General features: G+C 41.3%; 1 protein-coding gene across 1 annotated transcript in view; it reads left to right on the forward strand.

The window, feature by feature from the left end:
* Window positions 1-2,725: 2,725 nt before the first annotated feature.
* LOC117746858 (potassium voltage-gated channel subfamily H member 2-like) overlaps window positions 2,726-21,379 on the forward strand; it is a 42,134-nt gene continuing 23,480 nt past the window's right edge. Inside the window, exons 1-2 of the mRNA XM_034556182.1 lie at window positions 2,726-2,743; window positions 2,889-3,008. Of these exons, the coding sequence (XP_034412073.1) occupies window positions 2,889-3,008 (120 nt within the window). The 5' untranslated portion in view covers window positions 2,726-2,743. The remainder of the gene's footprint in view (window positions 2,744-2,888; window positions 3,009-21,379) is intronic.

The raw sequence follows: 21,379 nt of genomic DNA on the forward strand, positions 1-21,379 counted from the left end.
CGACTAGTGCGGGGATTGAGCCACCAACCCCCTGATTGAAAGACAGACCTGCTAACCACTGACCCACAGTCGACTCCGCAAGCTGAAAATACCTGGACTGTTAACTGTTTTCAGATTGGGTGATCTTTCCCCTAATTAGGGGATTGAGATGGATTTAATGAATGAAATATGTGGAACATTTTAACGTTTGAATGGAGTATGAGGCAGCAAATAAAAGTTGACAATGAAAAAGAAGCAGAAACAGTATCAATAGTTAGAAAAGTGGACATAGCTTGTGTGTATATGAGGAATACAAATGTATATTTAATAGCTATTTTTCTTTTTTAGACAAAACTGGAAGCTCTAAAGTCTTTTAGATTCAAAACATTGATCACACTGAAAAATCCTGTTGTTAATAGGACTAATGCTTGTTTTAACCAGTATTTTATTTTATTTGTAATTTAACTTTCCATTTTATTTGGCTTTGATATACAGGGACTATGCAACACACATTCAATTCAATTTAATTTATCTTGTGGACTGTGGTACATGGCCTGTTAGTAAAGACACATTGATACTATCTATTAGAGGTACTAAAGGTACAGTGCCGTAACGGAAACACATGAGGCCCCCCCTCCCCCCCCCCCCCCCCCCCCCCCCCATATGTAAGGGATAATGTATTGTCCGGCGGTCATTATCCAAAGATAAACGAACAGGACCCAAGCTTTTCTTTTGAGGGAAATGTATTCAATCAGAAAAAACAGCTCAAACAGAGAACAAATGTATTCCAACAGAAACAAAACATATGCTAGGGCCTATCAAACAGCTCAAACAGAACATATGTTACAACAACATAACAAATATGCCTACATATAGTCGATACACCGGTAGGCTACTTTCTACAGGTTTGCATTTGAATACACATGTGCGCGTCTTTTAGCAAATCTGTCTTTAACCACGCTCTTTACATCTAAACTGACGTTTATTCTCTATGCTAAGGATGGCCAGACCTGACAGCCTCTCTTGTGACATGGAGCTTCTGAGATATGTTTTGATCAGTTTTAGCTTGGAAAATGACCTTTCTTACTTAACGGTTACTTTTATTATTTTGTACAGAGCCGTTGTCTTCTCAAAAGGGTTGCAGTGTTGGACAACGTGAAATGAAGTTAAACAACGATGTGGTTGTGGAGATAATTAAGGAAACGTGTCCGATAATGGGCGCAGGGGGTATAGTGAGAGCATAGGTTTAATAAGGTTAATGTATTTTCAAGCACAACACATAGACAGAGCAGTACAGCTGTCAAAGTATAACGTTAGCTACGTGGTAATGTTAGCTATAGCAAACAGTACAATACCCGTCTCTTCTGGCAGATGAGTGCATCCTTCACCAGCTGGTCGAAAAAGACTTGTAATTTTGGGAAGTTTGGCATTTAATTCAGAAATGTTCTGTTTTGATTGCCGCTTTTGGGCACCACTTTTAAATGTGCGTTTCATTTTTCCTCAAGAGAAATTTCCTCGTAGTTCTCCCAGAATGCACCGCGGCCCAACAATAACACCAGTCCGCGTAGCAGGAGGCCCTAGTGGTTGCCTGTTACGAATGCCTTTACAACTATTATTTAAAACTTATAAAGCCAGTTTAAAATACTTTTTTTTATTGTGTAGCTTTATATGAGAGAGACAACTTTGAGGGATATTTTAATGTTATTACGTAATGTAATATTATTTATCCATCCATCCATTTTCAATACCGCTTATCCTCATTAGGGTCGCGGGGGCGCTGGAGCCTATCCCAGCTGACATAGGGCGAAGGCAGGGGACACCCTGGACAGGCCGCCAGTCCATCGAGGGCAATATTATTTATTATCGAGGGCAATATTATTTATTTATTACATTATTCGGCCCAGATTCGGCAGCCGATAAACCGGTTGCCATGTCTCAGACAGAATCTGCCCATGTCCGTAACAGCTACACCTGGGCCAGACATGGCAACAGTGAAATGTGCCAAAGGTGGCTCACATTTGGCCGCATCGAGACGGAACACAGCCGAGTCAGCCGACACTTCAATACGGCCGAGTCCGCTGGCTAGTGTTGGATTAAAAAAAAAAATTGCCATGCGAGGCCCCCTGTCACTGCGAGGCCCCCCCCGCAGTGCGGGGGCTGCGGGGGTGATCTCTACGGGCCTGTAAAGGTAATACTATGAAGGACTGTGGTACATGGCCTGTTAGTAAAGACACATTGATACTATCTAGTAGAGGTACTAACTAAAGGTAATACTATGAAGGACTGTGGTACATGGCCTGTTAGTAAAGACACATTGATACTATCTAGTAGAGGTACTAAAGGTAATACTATGAAGGACTGTGGTACATGGCCTGTTAGTAAAGACACATTGATACTATCTAGTAGAGGTACTAACTAAAGGTAATACTATGAAGGACTGTGGTACATGGCCTGTTAGTAAAGACACATTTATACTATCTAGTAGAGGTACTAAAGGTAATACTATGAAGGACTGTGGTACATGGCCTGTTAATAAAGACACATTTATACTATCTAGTAGAGGTACTAAAGGTAATACTATGAAGGACTGTGGTACATGGCCTGTTAGTAAAGACACATTTATACTATCTACAAGAGAACTAAAGGTCAAACTTATTTTACGTCTCTCTCCTCCTCTCCTGCAGCTGGTATGGTAACCATTAGAAAGAGCAGTGTGCCAGTTGGGACGTCAGACACTGGTTCGCGCTGCCGGACCAACAGCCAGGTAACATGAGGAAACATTACAAATGCAGTGATACTAAATGTTTGGAAATGTTAGAGATACTGTTTAGGCACTCAAATGCCTACAATACAGTGTTGCTTTCAATGTTTCAGTGTGTGTTTATATGTGATTTTTGCACATGCATCAGATGACCCAGAGCCTACAGGACACAAAGACAGAGGCCTTTGTGGCATTATCTGCAGGTGAAATGAAACCTCCCTGCAAACTGATCGACAGAACACACCATGTCACTGAGAAAGTCACCCAGGTCAGTAGAGATGACTTTGCACTGTAACGTTTCTGTTATAAACTAGAACAGGGAGCCACAAAACCCTTTTGACATTTAAAATGAAATAACACTGCATATAACGTTTTGTTTGCCGTTATGCTATGTATAAACAAACTAAAATGTGTTGCATTTATGAAATCAATGAACGACTGCAGAGAAAACAAAATTACATTTCTGCATGCAACAAAACATTTTGAGCTCCGAAAAAAAGACGTTGACGTTGGGTTGAAGGTTACTTTCAAGTAAAATACTCAATGTCTATTTGAGTCCTTCTTGTATTTATGAGAAAAAAAACGCTGAACTTAAATTATCCACCGTCAGCAAACCAAAAATGCCGTCCTCTCTCTGTGTGCCGTCATCCTTTTACTGGTGTGTGCAGTCAGCTGTCAACTCTTTGCAGAGAGGGGCATATCCTTGATTTTCTGCACAATTTCACTCTTGCTTTTAAAGTCCGTGAATAGATGTTCTGAAATCTTAATGAAAGATTCTTTTATATATTCTCCATCTGTGAACGGCTTCCCGTGCCTGACTATTTCCTGAGCGGCTACAAAACTCGCATATGTACTTGAATTTGCAGACTTCATCCACTTCTTGAAGTGATTTTTACTCAGATCAACCTTCCGCATAAGTTCCCCAAACGGCTTTTTTTCTCTCATCTCCATCCGGATATTTTTGAGCAAAGGCTGCGTGTTTATTCTGGAAATGTCTTGCGACATTTGACTTTTTGTTGTTACCTAGTTTCTCATTACATATTAAGCATACTGGTAAACCAGTCTCGTCAGCAGTGAAAGCAAATGAATCTGTCCACGTACCATTGAACGTTCTGTTTTCTTCAGACACTTTTCTCTTCTTAGAATTCTCCATAGTTGTCCTACCTGGGATTCGAAAAGTTCAAGAAATCGCGCGCTGGCGGGTGTCGCACATTGGCGGTTGTGACGCATAGTAACAGCGTAACAGCGACATAACATTTTTTAACACGTTTTATTTAGATGTTACAAGATCACCTTAATCTTCAAATTTAGAATTACATTTTAAAAACGAACAAACTAAAATAAAATACATTTTAATTAAATACTCATTAATTATTTTCAAAAGCCACAGGGAGCCGCATCAGAGGGATGAAAGAGCCGCATGCGGCTCCGGAGCCTATTTGTGGTTTTCACTCAAATGTACAACCATATTTTAATACCCTGCACTCAGGGGTTCAACTTCAAAGTCCATTCTTACAGTACACATGCAGCACTGTTCATTGCAATAATGTACATTATAGGAGGACCCTTTGCCCAAACTGCTGTGTCACTCATATAAAAAGGCTATTTATGTGATAAGAGAAAAAGCTGGTACATAAAGACATATAGAACACTGTGCCCAATTAGTGAACAAGGAGCACCGTTTAATCATAGTTCTTTTTTTCAACAAGACAGTAATATTCTCCTGATAAGTACAAATGTCCCATATCTATTCAATAATAAACATCAGCTCTTAACTGTATGGTCTTGACCTGTAGATCTACATTCAGCATGACAAGCTGACACAAAAGAATACATTGCACTGTACATAATTAAAGAGTACAATTGAATCCTTGTTTTTTTTTCTCCTTCAAAATTCTCCCATATGTAAAAAAAACAAATTCTAAGTCTCAACATATAATCTTGGCTGAACTTTGAACTATCCTGAATATTTACCAAACATTCCAACCTCGAAAGCAACCGGCACATTATAGGCCTAAAACAAATGTCTGCAATAATTCCCTTAAACATAATTTCTTAAGCCCCGATTCCTTACAAAGACTTTCAACAGAGCGACTAGTAAGACCAGGACGTCTTGCATTGTTGGCATTCAACCATCAAGGCTAATGTGCCCTTGGTGATGTGTGCATTAAAATGTCTCATCAACCTCTTTTGGAGAACACTAGCATTTTTGTGTCCTCCTAAGATCCCTTTCAACAGCATTTTTAAGAGACACTACTAAAGAGATCTGTCAATTTTAAACCAAACTCTTTAGTAAACTCTTTATTTTCTTTTGATTGGTTATGTCAATTACTGAATCTACACCTCAAAGAAACAGCCTAGGGATTCACCGATCCAACGTTATTTTCTGATTTTTCTTTCTTTTCTTTAAATCTTAACCTACTGTATATGTATATCCCAATCTAATGGTACTAGTACTGAACAATAACATGTGGTGATCAAGTGATTCAGTGGTAGGCTCTTTTGTGGAAGTGCCGTGTGCACGTACCAGGTTACTCGTCCACTTCCCTTCTTCTGCCGGAATCTTTGTCCGCATTTTCGTTAAATGCTGCAAATTATATTTATTTTACTGTCCATGTCTACCAAAACGTGTGTATATTTATTCTTCATTTCACCCATTATGTCATTCTCAGGAAATTCTACATTTAGAAAACATAGATGGGAATTTAATTTAAGGTTTCAGCTTCAAGCAGATCCTTAATAACGTGGTACCAGGGTATACATATTAAGCTATTGTACAAACAAAGATGGTGTTGATTGACTAGCATCAAAAGACTTTCTAAAGAGACTTGCTAGGTAAAAAGGTATATTCATGTCATACCTTTAGATGTGTCTTCTGTGGCAGAGTCAATATCTGGGAATGGGACATAAAACAGTTATTAGGAATACACCACAAGAAACAGCAGTATTGCTCAGCCTGAACATGACATGAATCAAACTAACTACACACTATGAGCATGCTGGTGGACTGAAGAAGGGGTCTTACCATCTGAGGTTCCTCAAAAGGGTCGGCTGCTTCTCTCCATTTCTACAGAATGTAAAGTAAAGCTCAATATAGTTGGTCATGTGATATATACAGGTTAATGCTAATTCAAATATGTTATGAATACACATCTAATGTATATATGGGGGCATGCCTTTAGATGTCCACAGCCTCATTTGTATGCTTGCGCAATTCAAATTGAGCTCCAAATGTTTGATTTTCTGACAAAATGACCTTACTGTATCAGTAAACAGTCTATTTATGAACTATTCTTTTACATTTAGAGGGTGTCTACACTACTTATGTGGAGATAATTTGATGTTTATATGTTTAGGTGCACTTACCCATTGTTCAATTCAATTCAATTCAGTTTATTTTGTATAGCCCAATATCACAAATTACAAATTTGCCTCAGAGGGCTTTACAATCTGTACACATACGACATCCCTGTCCCAGGACCTCACATTGAATCAGGAAAAACTCCCCAAAAATAACCTTTCACAGGGAAAAAAGTGAAGAAACCTTCAGGAGAGCAACAGAGGAGGATCCCTCTCCCCGGATGGACAGAAGCAATAGATGTCATGTGTACAGAATGAACAGCATTTACAAAGTTACATAAACATATTACATGAATATGACAATGTATGAATGGAACTCCAATCCATGAAACAGAAGGAGGTAGAGAGGAGGGGGGGCGGGGCATCAGCAGGGCCAACGCGGGAGGCCGGCTCACCAGCATCAGACACCTCCAGGTCCAATGGACCCTATGAGACGTGAAGTCACAACGACTCCGGGGAGGAAGCAGAGTTAATAAGGTGCAATGGAGAGATGTAAAGTCATCCATAAGGAGAGAGAGAAGATGAGATAGGTGCTCAGTGTATCCTAAAACATCCCCCAGCAGCCTATAAGCCTATAGCAGCATATCAAGGGGCTCGACCAGGGCAAACCTGATTCAGCCCTAACTATAAGCACTATCAAACAGGAAAGTCTTAAGTCTATTCTTGAATGAGGTGACTGTGTCTGCCTCCCGGACTGAAAGTGGAAGCTAGTTCCATAAAAGAGGAGCTTGATAACTGAAGGCTCTTGCTCCAATCCTACTTTTTAGGACTCTAGGAACCACAAGTAGCCCCACATTTAGTGAGCGCAGCTCTCTAGTGGGGCAATATGGTACTACAAGCTCCTTAAGATATGATGGTGCATCACAAATCAAGGCTTTGTAGGTGAGGAGAAGAATTTTAAATGTGATTCTTGATTTTACAGGGAGCCAGTGCAGCGCAGCTAATACAGGAGTAATGTGATCTCTTTTCTTAGTTTTTGTGAGTACACGAGCTGCAGCAGTCTGGATCAACTGGAGGGATTTAAGAGACTTATTAGAGCAGCCTGATAATAAGGAGTTGCAGTAATCTAGTCTGGAAGTAACAAACGCGTGAACCAGCTTTTCTGCATCTTTTTGAGACAAGATTTTTGAAATGTTACATAGATGAAAAAATGCAATCCTTGAGATTTGCTTAACGTGGGAGTTAAAGGACAAGTCTCGGTCAAAGATAACGCCTAGATTCTTTACAGTAATGTTGGATGCCAGGGCAATGTCATCTACAGAAACCACATCACCAGATAATTGATCTCTGAGGTGTTCAGGGCCCAGTAAAATAACTTCAGTTTTGTCTGAGTTTAACATCAGGAAGTTGCAGGTCATCCATGTTTTTATGTCTTTAAGACATTCTTGAATTTTAGCGAGCTGGTTGGTCTCCTCTGGATTGATCGATAGATATAATTGAGTATCGTCTGCATAGCAATGAAAGTTTATGCAGTGTTTCCTGATAATATTGCCCAAAGGAAGCATATATAAGGTAAATAAAATTGGTCCAAGCACAGAACCTTGTGGAACTCTGTGATTAACGTTGGTGGTCATTGAGGCTTCATCGTTTACAAATACAAATTGAGATCGATCTGATAAATAGGATTTAAACCAACTTAGTGCGGTACCTGAAATGCCAATCGACTGATCCAGTCTCTGTAATAGGATGTCATGATCAATGGTGTCGAACGCAGCACTAAGGTCTAATAATACCAGTACGGAGATGAGTCCTTTATCTGATGCAATTAGGAGGTCATTTGTAATTTTCACCAGTGCTGTCTCTGTGCTGTGGTGTTTTCTAAATCCTGACTGAAACTCCTCAAATAAACTATTCTGATGTAGGAAGTCACACAACTGATTTGCGACTACTTTCTCAAGGATCTTAGAGAGGAAGGGAAGGTTAGAGATCGGTCTGTAGTTAGCCAACACCTCTGGATTAAGAGTGGGCTTTTTCAGGAGAGGTTTAATTACAGCTACTTTGAAGGAATGTGGTACATGCCCTGTTAGCAAAGACACATTAACAATATCCAGCAGAGAGGTGCCAATTAAAGGCAACACGTCTTTAAGCAGCCTCGTTGGGATGGGGTCTAAGAGACAGGTAGACGGTTTAGAAGTAGAAACCGTTGAAGACAATTGGTCTAGGTTAATGGGAGAAAAGCTATCCAAATATACACCAGGGCATACGGCCGTTTCCAAGGCCACTCCTCTTGATGACAGATCGGCAGTAGTTAAGGGCAAGAGAGCATCAATCTTGCCTCTAATAGTTCAAATCTTTTCATTGAAGAAGTTCATAAATTCATTACTACTGAGGTCTATAGGAATACACGGCTCCACAGAGCTGTGACTCTCTGTCAGCCTGGCTACAGTGCTAAAGAGAACCCTGGGGTTGTTCTTATTTTTCTCTATTACTGATGAGTAATAGGCTGCTCTGGCATTACGGAGAGCCTTTTTATATGTTTTAAGACTATCTCGCCAAACTAAGCGTGATTCTTCCATATTGGTGGAACGCCATATACTTTCGAGCTTTCGTGAAGTTTGCTTTAGGTCACGGGTCTGAGGGTTCTACCAGGGAGCAAACCTCCTTAGAGTTAAGGTTAAGGGTGGGTAACTGCTCGAATGGAAGTGCAGAGAAGGGTGGAAGACTACAACTCTGCTTCTGCTTCCTGATCTGAACTCTGGGTCATGGATTAAGTCCGCTAATCAACTTCGCCATGTTCGCAGAAATGAGACGCGCTCCATCCCAAGTGGGATGAATGCCGTCTCGACTCATCAGATCAGGCTTTCCCCAGAAAGCCTGCCAGTTATCTATGTAGCCCACATTGTTTGCTGGGCACCACCTGGACAACCAGCGGTTGAATGACGACATGCGGCTATACATGTCATCATTGATCAGATTGGGGAGAGGGCCAGAGAAAACTACGGTGTCCGACATTGTCTTGGCATAAGCACACACCGATTCCACATTAATTTTAGTGACCTCCGACCGCCGCAGTCGGGAGTCATTACCGCCGGCGTGTATTATAATCTTACTGTAACTACGCTCATCTTTAGCCAGCAGTTTTAAACAAGATTCAATGTCGCCCGCTCTGGCCCCCGGGATGCATATGACTTTGGTCCCTGGCTTCCCTATCTTCACGTTTCTGACTATGGAGCTACCTATAACCAGAGTGGGTTTCTCAGCGGGTGCGTCGCTGAGTGGGGAAAACTGGTTTGAAACGTGAAGAGGTTGGCGGTGCTCAGTGGGCTTCTGGTTAGACTTAAAACCCCTTCGAACAGTCACCCAGCCATCCGGCTACTCGGGGGCTGCCGGGGGACAGCTAACAGAGGCTAAAGCTAAAGGCTCCGCAACCGGCTATGGGGGGTGGCGAGCTAACTAGCGTAACTGTCTGAGCTTCGATGGTGCGGAGCCGTGCATCTAACCCACTTAGAACTGCCTCCAACCTAGCAAATGAACTACACTTGTTGCATGTACCGTTATCATTAAGGGAGGCAGAGGAATAGCTCTACATGAGACACTCTGAGCAAGAGGGAGCGGGAGGGGGAGAAGAAAACATCGCGAGCTGCTAATAATTATTGTTGTCTGTGGATGTGTGTCAGGATCGTCTTGCTTGGCCTCACCGTCTTAGGGGACGGACTAAAGTTAGCACAGGAGTCCTCTGTTATAATGAGAACAGACTAAAGTTAGCATAGGAGTCCTTTGTTATAATGAGGATGGACTAAAGTTAGCACAGGAGTCCTTTGTTATAATGAGGATGGACTAAAGTTAGAACAGGAGTCATCTGTTATAATGAGAACGGACTAAAGTTAGAACAGGAGTCCTCTGTTATAATGAGAACGGACTAAAGTTAGAACAGGAGTCCTCTGTTATAATGAGGATGGACTAAAGTTAGAACAGGAGTCATCTGTTATAATGAGAACGGACTAAAGTTAGAACAGGAGTCCTCTGTTATAATGAGAACGGACTAAAGTTAGCACAGGAGTCCTTTGTTATAATGAGAACGGACTAAAGTTAGCACAGGAGTCCTTTGTTATGAGGATGGACTAAAGTTAGAACAGGAGTCATCTGTTATAATGAGAACGGACTAAAGTTAGCACAGGAGTCCTCTGTTATAATGAGGAAGGACTAAAGTTAGCACGGGAGTCCTCTGTTATGAGGATGGACTAAAGTTAGAACAGGAGTCATCTGTTATAATGAGAACGGACTAAAGTTAGAACAGGAGTCCTTTGTTATAATGAGGACGGACTAAAGTTAGCACAGGAGTCCTTTGTTATAATGAGGATGGACTAAAGTTAGAACAGGAGTCATCTGTTATAATGAGAACGGACTAAAGTTAGCACAGGAGTCCTCTGTTATAATGAGGAAGGACTAAAGTTAGCACGGGAGTCCTCTGTTATGAGGATGGACTAAAGTTAGAACAGGAGTCATCTGTTATAATGAGAACGGACTAAAGTTAGAACAGGAGTCCTTTGTTATAATGAGGACGGACTAAAGTTAGCACAGGAGTCCTCTGTTATGAGGATGGACTAAAGTTAGCACAGGAGTCCTCTGTTATAATGAGGATGGACTAAAGTTAGCACAGGAGTCCTCTGTTATAATGAGAACGGACTAAAGTTAGCACAGGAGTCCTTTGTTATAATGAGGAAGGACTAAAGTTAGCACAGGAGTCCTCTGTTATAATGAGGACGGACTAAAGTTAGAACAGGAGTCCTCTGTTATAATGAGGATGGACTAAAGTTAGCACAGGAGTCCTCTGTTATAATGAGGACGGACTAAAGTTAGCACAGGAGTCCTCTGTTATAATGAGAACGGACTAAAGTTAGCACAGGAGTCCTCTGTTATAATGAGGATGGACTAAAGTTAGAACAGGAGTCCTCTGTTATAATGAGGACGGACTAAAGTTAGAACAGGAGTCCTCTGTTATAATGAGAACGGACTAAAGTTGGCACAGGAGTCCTTTGTTATAATGAGGAAGGACTAAAGTTAGCACAGGAGTCCTCTGTTATAATGAGGACGGACTAAAGTTAGAACAGGAGTCCTCTGTTATAATGAGAACGGACTAAAGTTAGCACAGGAGTCCTTTGTTATGAGGATGGACTAAAGTTATCGCAGGAGTCCTTTGTTATAATGAGAACGGACTAAAGTTAGCACAGGAGTCCTTTGTTATAATGAGGATGGACTAAAGTTAGAACAGGAGTCATCTGTTATAATGAGAACGGACTAAAGTTATCGCAGGAGTCCTCTGTTATAATGAGGACGTACTAAAGTTAGCACAGGAGTCCTCTGTTATAATGAGGAAGGACTAAAGTTAGCACGGGAGTCCTCTGTTATGAGGATGGACTAAAGTTAGAACAGGAGTCATCTGTTATAATGAGAACGGACTAAAGTTAGAACAGGAGTCCTTTGTTATAATGAGGACGGACTAAAGTTAGCACAGGAGTCCTCTGTTATGAGGATGGACTAAAGTTAGCACAGGAGTCCTCTGTTATAATGAGGATGGACTAAAGTTAGCACAGGAGTCCTCTGTTATAATGAGAACGGACTAAAGTTAGCACAGGAGTCCTTTGTTATAATGAGGAAGGACTAAAGTTAGCACAGGAGTCCTCTGTTATAATGAGGACGGACTAAAGTTAGAACAGGAGTCCTCTGTTATAATGAGGACGGACTAAAGTTAGCACAGGAGTCCTCTGTTATAATGAGGATGGACTAAAGTTAGCACAGGAGTCCTCTGTTATAATGAGAACGGACTAAAGTTAGCACAGGAGTCCTTTGTTATAATGAGGATGGACTAAAGTTAGAACAGGAGTCCTCTGTTATAATGAGGACGGACTAAAGTTAGAACAGGAGTCCTCTGTTATAATGAGAACGGACTAAAGTTGGCACAGGAGTCCTTTGTTATAATGAGGAAGGACTAAAGTTAGCACAGGAGTCCTCTGTTATAATGAGGACGGACTAAAGTTAGAACAGGAGTCCTCTGTTATAATGAGAACGGACTAAAGTTGGCACAGGAGTCCTTTGTTATAATGAGGAAGGACTAAAGTTAGCACAGGAGTCCTCTGTTATAATGAGGACGGACTAAAGTTAGAACAGGAGTCCTTTGTTATAATGAGGATGGACTAAAGTTAGCACAGGTGTCCTTTGTTATAATGAGGATGGACTAAAGTTAGCACAGGAGTCCTCTGTTATAATGAGAACGGACTAAAGTTAGCACAGGAGTCCTCTGTTATAATGAGAACGGACTAAAGTTAGCACAGGAGTCCTTTGTTATAATGAGGATGGACTAAAGTTAGAACAGGAGTCCTCTGTTATAATGAGAACGGACTAAAGTTAGCACAGGAGTCCTCTGTTATAATGAGGATGGATTAAAGTTAGCACAGGAGTCCTCTGTTATAATGAGGAAGGACTAAAGTTAGAACAGGATTGTAAACACTATTGTAAATAGTATGAATTCATGCTTTGTTAGGTCTGTTCAAAGGACGACAAGCAAATGACTTGTACGGTTAAGGAGGTCTCCTTTGACACGCTCTCTCCCTCTCTATACATGTGTATGTAAGGGCGTATAGTAACACAGAGTTGGGGTCAACCATTTAGTTATGATGATAGTTAACATTAGGTAAGGGGCTCAGGAATTGATTGTGTTAACATAGATTATTTGTCAATACCTTTTGTCTTTCAGGCAAAAATGTAAAATAAAACCCCATAATTATGCATAACATCTTTTCGTGTCACCAAAGTAACATGATAGGAAGCTGAAGAGTCCTGAACCATTCTTATTAATAGGAGATGGGCTTCAGCTGCAGAAGGTTCAGACCGAAGGTGTAATAATGTAGGGGATATATTCAGAGCACACGTTGGGCCCCTTACTACCACTGGGGAATAATTTCAACGCCACAGCCTACCTGAGTCTTATTACCGGCTATGTCCATCTCTTTACGACCACAATGCACCCATCTTCTAATGGCTTCTCCAGTAGGAACAAACTGGCTTGAACATGAGAATGAGTTTGTTGCACTCAAATGGCCTCCAGTGGAGCCACATCTGCAACAACTGCACAATGCTATCTTTTCAATATTGCTCTCTGCACACATGCACACGCTCAAACCCAACACACAGCCCTTGGCTCGGCTTCTTCTAGTTGCTGCCCTGGTATCCGAGAAGAGGAGAGACGATTTCCTGCTTTAATCCACGTTCTCACAGAAGGTACTGGACCCATTTTGTCCAAAGGAGGTCCATATGGTCCACAAACAAGTGAAGACAGGCTTGCTTTGTGCAACCTGTTGCGTCTCTGGCTGGCTCTGCCATTTACGCTGGAAAATCGACTCTCGCACTCAGTATTCATATATGTGAATATATGTTTTGCAGTTTGAATTAGGAGAACAGATTGGGATTAGTATGTTTTTAGAAGACATTGTGTTGACAATTGCAATTTTTTTAGAGATGCCCCAAAATGTTGCTATCAAGGCTATTTGGGGGGCTGAAGTGTTGTGCCATATTGTGCACACTGGTTTCCTGAGAAACATATCTAGCTAAGCGGGTTTAGCTAATGGCTCTACGATATTCACCAGCTAGTCACTAACTTTGGTTAGCTAAACAATGGGTTAACATTAGAGCATTTCCACTGAAAACAGCTGTCTGCTGCTGCTTTAGACAAAGTTGATGAGAGCTGTGAGACTGAAAAGAAACATTAAAGTTGTGGGCCTTAAAACCAAAACAATAAGCTGAAAGAAGCTAAAAGATATATGTGGAGCCGAGAAGTGCTGCAGAGTTGTAGAGGGCCGACTGTGGCTCAGAAGGTAGAGCTGGCCATTCTTCAATCAGAAGATCGGCGGTTCGATCATGTCTATGTTGATCTTGGTCTTGGACAATTAACCACAAATTGCTCCGGAAGGCTGTGCCATCATTGTGTGGTTGGATTTGAATGATGAGATAGTTCTATTGGGCAGGTGGCACTCACATAGTAGCTCCTGTCATCAGTGTATGAATTGATGAATGATGTAGTATTAAAGTGCTTTGAGTGGTCGGAAGAAAAACGCTATAAAAGTACAGTCTATTTACCATTTACCATTAATAATCCTCATAATACGAATTGGATTCATTGTTCATGTAAAAATGTATTATTAATTTTAGCAGAATGGTGGCAGGTAGGAGAAAAATTGTGGTAGGTAAAGCAGCAGGTAGTGTAGGAGGACTCACAGCTCTCTTAGTCTATGGTTTGCTTTGTAACTTTACAAGACAGACTAACATCAAGTCAGTTTTGAAAACGGTTGTCATCAACCCACCCATAAACTTTTGTAGTCATGGAAAAATATACGCAAACAATGCAGATCTGTCAAGCCAAGACATGGTCAAATTTAGATATGGGCTTCAGCCGTATTGTTAATTTGTGCTGCCTTCTCGGAGTGGAGGGGCTGGTGCAGCGGCCGATGGGCCATCGCTAGTTTTCCAGACCGGGTTTTACAGTTACCCACAGGCCGATCCGCAGCTTGCCTTGTGGGGACTACCAGCGCTGGACCCGAGCCTGGAAGCTAACATGACGTCCGGTAGCACCGCGGGTTTGTCGGACGCTCCATGCGGTTCCACATCATTGATAAATGAGGCGGACACTGCGCTGACTGAGCCACAGAGTGCTCCGACCATTGCTGACATCTGTTCAGGTAGTCCACGTGGAATTGGAAAGATTACCCAAAACGTAAACAAGAAAATGCTAAATCCCGCAATCTCAAAGAACAGGAAGCAGGCTGTCTTCCAGACTGTCAACCATTCAAGAACAGTGTGGAATGCTAAAGTTAAGCCAAAAGGTCTCTTAGGTGGGCTTCTTAACATAAGAAGTATTCAATCTAAAAGTGATCAAGTCCATCATCTTTTGCTTGATTCCAATTTAGACTTTCTTTGTCTGTCTGAGATCTGGCTCCATCAGCAGCAATAACAGTGCCAGGTTACACCATTTACAGGAGAGATCTAAGGCTGGTGGTGTCATGATCTATGTGAGAGATAGTATCCGGTGTGATGAAATACAGTGGACTGTCTGTAAAGATTTGGAATGTATAGGTCTACATATAATTTGACCACCACAAATGTCTTTTTCACTTATTGTAATTTATCGCCCTCCCTCTTCCAAAAATAGTTTCTATGAGGAATTTGAGAAACTATTAAAAGAATGTTATTTCAGTAAAGAGGTAATTATTATGGGTGATTTTAACATCAACTGGGAGGACAAATCATCTTAAGAATCTTAAACGGATAACTGATGACTTTGGACCGTGTGCAGTTGATCAGTGGAACCACAAGACTAACACATTCCTCCAGGACCCACATTTATTTAATATTTAGTAATAGGCCTGAGAGAGTTCTAAAAACTCTCAATATGGTAACTGGTCTTTCTGACCACAATCTGACTCTGGTAGCGAGGAAACTAACCAGCAAGCGGTTTACCTCTAGTTACAGACCCATCAGTATCCTGCCAACAGTATCGAAGGTTGCAGAGAAGTTGGTAGCTGAGCAAATTATCTGCCATTTGAATACCAGTCCCTTTGCTCTTCATCCAATGCAATTCGGCTTCAGAGCCAATTATTCTACTGAGACGGCCACCTGTTTCTTCACAGAAAAAAAAAATCAAATTTCTACTGGACAAAGGGGGTGTTGTGTTTCTTGATCTCAAGAAGGCATTTGACACTGTTAATCATAGTATTCTTTTGTCCAAATTGCACAGTTACAATTTCTCCTCAGGTACACTTAAATGGATTGAATCATATTTGCTAAATAGATTACATTATGTCCAAATTCAGAACTATCAATCTACTGTCCTCCACTTGTCCACAGGTGTCCCGCAAGGATATGTCCTGGACCCATTACTATTTTCTTTATATATTAATGATCTGCCATCAGTATGTCCTGATACCAATATTCAAATGTATGCTGATGACACTGTAATTTACTTGCATGGTAGCACAATGGGAGATGTTGCAAATTAACTCACTAAATCCATGGTTCATGTAACTACTTGGTTAAAGCAATGCCGTCAACTTAATGTATCCAAAACAGTATGTTTTTTACCAAAAGAAACTCTGGTTGTGTCGAACCGGATGTTTTTGTATCTGGGGAGAGGCTAAAGGTTGTACCTGAATACAATTATCTTGGAGCACTTTTTGATTATCTTTCAAATCTCAGGTGAAAAAGGTCTGTAATCGGGTCAGATTTAATCTATCTAATTTCCGGTTCACACAAAACTACATGTTAGGCAGCTAAGACATACATGTCTATGGTTGTTTCCCATATCACTTACTGTTTAACAACCTGGTCACAGGCTAGCACCACTACCCTGAAACCATTACAGTCATTGTATTATCGTACACTCAAAATTCTTGATAATCATCATTGCCCTATACTAAAAAAATATAACTTGTTTAGTTGGGAGAACATGATTAAATATGTGCATGTCTGTCATGTACAACATTATACATGGCTTGACCTCTCCTCCGCTCAAACATGTCATCACACAAATTGTATTGTCCCACTCAGGAAAAGTACTTTTAGTCAGTCTGCTTTTTCTGTACAAGCTGCAATAGATCCTGGATCCATAGATCCAGGATCCATCAGAGATCTACAGACATACAGTTCATTTAAAGCTCAGTTAAAGAAATGGTTAGTTAGTACCAGCTCTGTCAGCACTAGAACGTAACTGCTCCTTACAGTCTTCAATCTGTCCGTGTGGAACGTTCCCTCTGTCTGTCTGTTGTCAGCTGTCTGTCTGTTGTCAGCTGTCTGTCTGTCTGTTGTCAGGTCTCTGTCTGTCTGTTGTCGACTGTCTGTCTGTTGTCAGGTTTCTGTCTGTCTGACTTTGCTGGTCGACCATCATCTACCTGCATGTATGTCTTTTGTTGTTGTTTAGCTGTCTGACTGATTCATATATTTCATTTACTCTGCATGCTTTTATGTTTATGTTTTTATGTGCCTCTGACATGGATGTTTTTATTCTGTCCATTTTAACATAGTTCTCCCTTATTGTATTTGCTTTGTGTGTTTTGAATGTGTGAGCCTCTGTGTTGCATGTCTTGTTTGTACTTGACTGTCTAAGAGTCTCCTGAATGAGGATACTCACTATTAATGGTTTGTACACCCATTGAAAAGCGTCAATATTGTATAAACCTTGTATATATAAACCTTATGTTTTTAGGGTTGTTTTGTGACATCTGCTTCTCGGGACTACAGATGAAAAATAGCCTATTGGCTAACTACAGTAATGTGTTCATTAATGTGCACTGTCCCTTATCAAATAAACCAAAGTAAAAAAAAAGAAATCAAAAAAATTATAGCAGCTTTAAAGTTTGTTAGAAACACATTCAATGTGAAATGTTTTGAAAACCAGACTAAGCCAGTTTATTTTGTCAGTTCTCAACAAAAGAATGCATACTCCAAAGGAGTATATACTGATATAAATGATATATCTTAAATTATACACAAAGTGGTTTTCATATACTGTATAAACTCTGCTTACATATTACGTCGTGGGGTTAGATTGATATATTGCTTTTGCGACATAACTAACCAGTGTTGGTGATTTTATCTAAGCTTTCCAAGGTAATGTAAAAATAAATAATAAGAAAAATGGAGGCACCCTCCACCATGACCGTCTTCCTCCCTGTCCCACAAACCCTGATCTACTTCAGTTGGAGTGCACCGAGGTATACATGGCAGATTCAGGACAACATGATTAATGCCTCTAATTACCGTATAGTTCATTTTCCGTGGCCAGGAGCATTTTGATCACATCACTGATGAACTCTGAAATTGTGTAAGGACAACTGAAGACGACAGTAGCACTCGTGCAGTGGTGCTAATGTTGTGTTCCAGACAACTAAGAGGTCAGCATTTCTGTGCATACATTTGAACTCTCAGAAGTGCAGCCTCCACATTCTTCTGGCATTTCTAACGTTTTCCGGAATAACTTGTGTGCACAGAGGAACTTTCACAGACTGTTTTCCGTAACTGGCAACCTCATAACATTGGCCCCGCCTCCTTCTCTGTGCCTCCTGCCTCAAAGGCCGACCTCATTGGTCCGGCCTCTTTCGCTCCTCCTCCGTTGCCGGGCCTCCTGCCTTGGCCCTGCCGAGCCCCTCCTCTCTACCTCTTTCTGCTTCATGGATTGTGGAGTTCCATTCATACATTCTGTCATATTCATATAATGTGTTGTAACTCTGTAATGCTGTTCATCTGTACACATGACATCTATTGCTTCTGTCCATCCGGGAAGAGGGATCCTCCTCTGTTGCTCTCCCTTTTTCTATTTCTTGGGAGTTTTTCCTGATCCGATGTGAGGTCAAAGGTCAGGGATGTCGTATGTGTACAGATGGTAAAGCCCTCTGAGGCAAATTTGTAATTTGTGATTTGTGATTTTGGGCTATACAAAATAAACTGAATTGAATTGAATTTAATATCTACTGCCCTTATGATACAGTGAAATATAAATGCAATAAACTGGGAAATTATATTTTACATAATTTTTTTCCGAAATGTTTCAGCAAGCAGTTTAAACTGTGAAGGCCTTAAAAGTGACCTGAGCTGGCATGAATAAGGAACTATTCAATGCAGTGCTCATGCTTTGATCCTTCATCCTTGTACCCTATGTCCATGAGAGGGAGAGAAGGCCAAGGTCAGAGATAATGATATCATTGTGGAAACAATGTCGGTGACTGCCCTTCACACTGTGCCTCTGTCTGTCTGTGTGTGTGTGTGTGCGTGCGTGTGTATGTGTGTCTGTGTATGTGTGCGTGTGTCTGTGTATGTGTGTGCGTGTGTATGTGTGTATATCTGTGTGTGTGCGTGTGTCTGTGTATGTGTGTATGTGCGTGTGTCTGTGTATGTGTGCGTTTGTCTGTGTATGTGTGTGCGTGTGTATGTGCGTGTATTTGTGTGTGTGCGTGTGTCTGTGTATGTGTCTGTGTGTATGTGCGTGTGTCTGTGTATGTGTACAATTTTTACATATCTTTATAAAGCGTCTGCTAACAAGTGACTAAATGAGACTGCTGAACGTTATCGCATTGAAAAAGCCCATTGGCTTGTTGTAAACACAGCTGGAGGAGCAAACGGCTCATGATAATGTTTAGCCAACTCAGCCAATGAAACCCTTTCCCCTGACTTGTGATTGATTATGATTGATGAATGATTTACGGCACACACAATATTTCTATTTTAAGCACATTGTTGTGAGCTTTTACCTGAAATCCTAAAAGGACTTATATGATAAAAAAATATATTATATGTATTATATATATCTCCTTGTTTGAGAGGTGAGACCTTACCTCCTAAAAACGGAAGTTGTTTTGGTGCGTAGCATATCTACCATTTGGATGTAAATGCTGCATTGCTGTATGTGATGGTGGAGAGCGGAAGGGGAAGGAGAGAAGAGAGAAGAATAAGGAGTGAGACAAAAGGGGGAGGAGAAAGATGAAGTGACGGGATGAGAGGGGCAGCGTGGATCAGTGTGGTGAGAGTACGACTAAAGCTCAGCGCACAGACTGAAAGTAAAGTAGGGAGAGCTGGGAGGAAATAAGAGACATGAGTAGAGAGTGAGAGAAAGACAAAGCTGTCAACTGAAATAATCCTGCAACAAGCCAAGAGACGTGTCTCTACTGCTGCTGGAAGGGTTTTATTTGCAACTTCAGAACCAACTTCTGAACACTGCTGGACTTATTGAGCACTTCTGGGTCTACTTTGTGGCACTCAGGACTCTGACGCATCACTGGGAGGTTTATTAAGACCAAATGTCTGATTCAGCGAGTGACGGGTTGTGGACGTCCTGAAAGAGTGATGAAGGGAGTCTGAAGGTAAATCTCTCAATGTGTGGCAGTGAACTGGGAGTGTTAGGCGTCTCAATCAAATACACCTCGAGAGTACTATTCTGGTGATCTTTGGATCATGAAATGAGAAAGCATTGCTACAAGTACAGATTCAAGCAAGCTATACCTAAAGTATCTTCCAATTTCTTGAAAGTAAAATTTTTTTGCTCAAATTTCTCAAAACAACGCGATAACTACCTTTTGGGATAAGGTCATAAACAGAACTCGTTATAAACTTTATATACTTGAACTAAACTAAATTGTCATCCAAGAATCTGAATTGAAATTCGGATGACCCAAGCCATGTCCCATTGACAGTGCAAGGTTTATAATAGATACAAGTTAATGAGAGCAATGAGGTGAAGGATACAATGACCTCCACAAGGCAAAACTGAATTGGGTGGATAGGCTGACAACACGTTGAGGGAAAAGAGCAAGCAAGGGAAGAAAGAAGGCGAGCAACTGAACAAATTACACAGAGGAAAATTAAGCTTATGAAAACGGAAGTGAACTGTAAAACATCTGGAGAGAGTAAGAAGACAGGATACACGCGGGACAGACGGAGGAGAGGACAGGAAGTTGTGGACCATGTGTTCAGTGAGTGTTCTGGATGGCGTGTCAGGTTTGGACTGTGAACGCAGAAACAGCAGAGTGAAGAGAGCGGTCCGCCTCTCCTCAATAGCTCATGAGGTGAGTAGAACAGTGTGTGGGTTTGTGTGTGTCCAGTTTAATGGATTCTATGTTTAGCACAGAATTGATTGAATATTACCTGGAATGTTATCACTATAATTGCTGCTATTCATATTTTAGTAACAATATAATCATCTTGGGTGTCAACATGTGGAGGATATAGCTATAGTCACAGATGTTTTCAGTGAAAAATACAATACAATTGAAAAGGTAACATTTAGAGAAGAAGCATTTTGATTGCCTCTCAACAAGGCCACTCCTGAGCCGTTTACAGCATTGTTTACCTGAGGCTGGGGACTCCACTTGTTACAGGTGTTATCATCTGTAGCCGCCATATGAGAGCAGTGCAGAGTGGGGTCTGTGAGCTAACCAGGGGGAAAACTCTCACATGCACAAACGTGCATTAAAAGCATGCGCAGCCGGCCTGGCTAAGCAAGAGGAAGCTAGTCCCAAAGTGGTTTCAGGGCACTAGAGTCCATTTAGAAAACCTCTCATTTCACTGCACCGGGGTCTGACAGTCTGCTCTGCGCAGTCCTGGTTCCCCCGTGCCTTCCTTTTCTCTTGTGGGTCTCCAGCAGCCTGGTGGCGGTGTTGCAGAGCAGGAAGGTGAATCTCTCTTGTGGCCAGAGAAGGAGATGCCGCTGCAAGGCGCAGAGCTCTCCTCTTCCCGCTGGAGGACAAAGGCTGCAGCAAAGCCAGATTTGGGTCTGTCCTTGGAGGGCTGCTTTTTGCTGGA

Source organism: Cyclopterus lumpus, chromosome 17 (genome assembly GCF_009769545.1).
Source record: "Cyclopterus lumpus isolate fCycLum1 chromosome 17, fCycLum1.pri, whole genome shotgun sequence".
NCBI classification, from domain to species: Eukaryota; Metazoa; Chordata; class Actinopteri; order Perciformes; family Cyclopteridae; genus Cyclopterus; species Cyclopterus lumpus.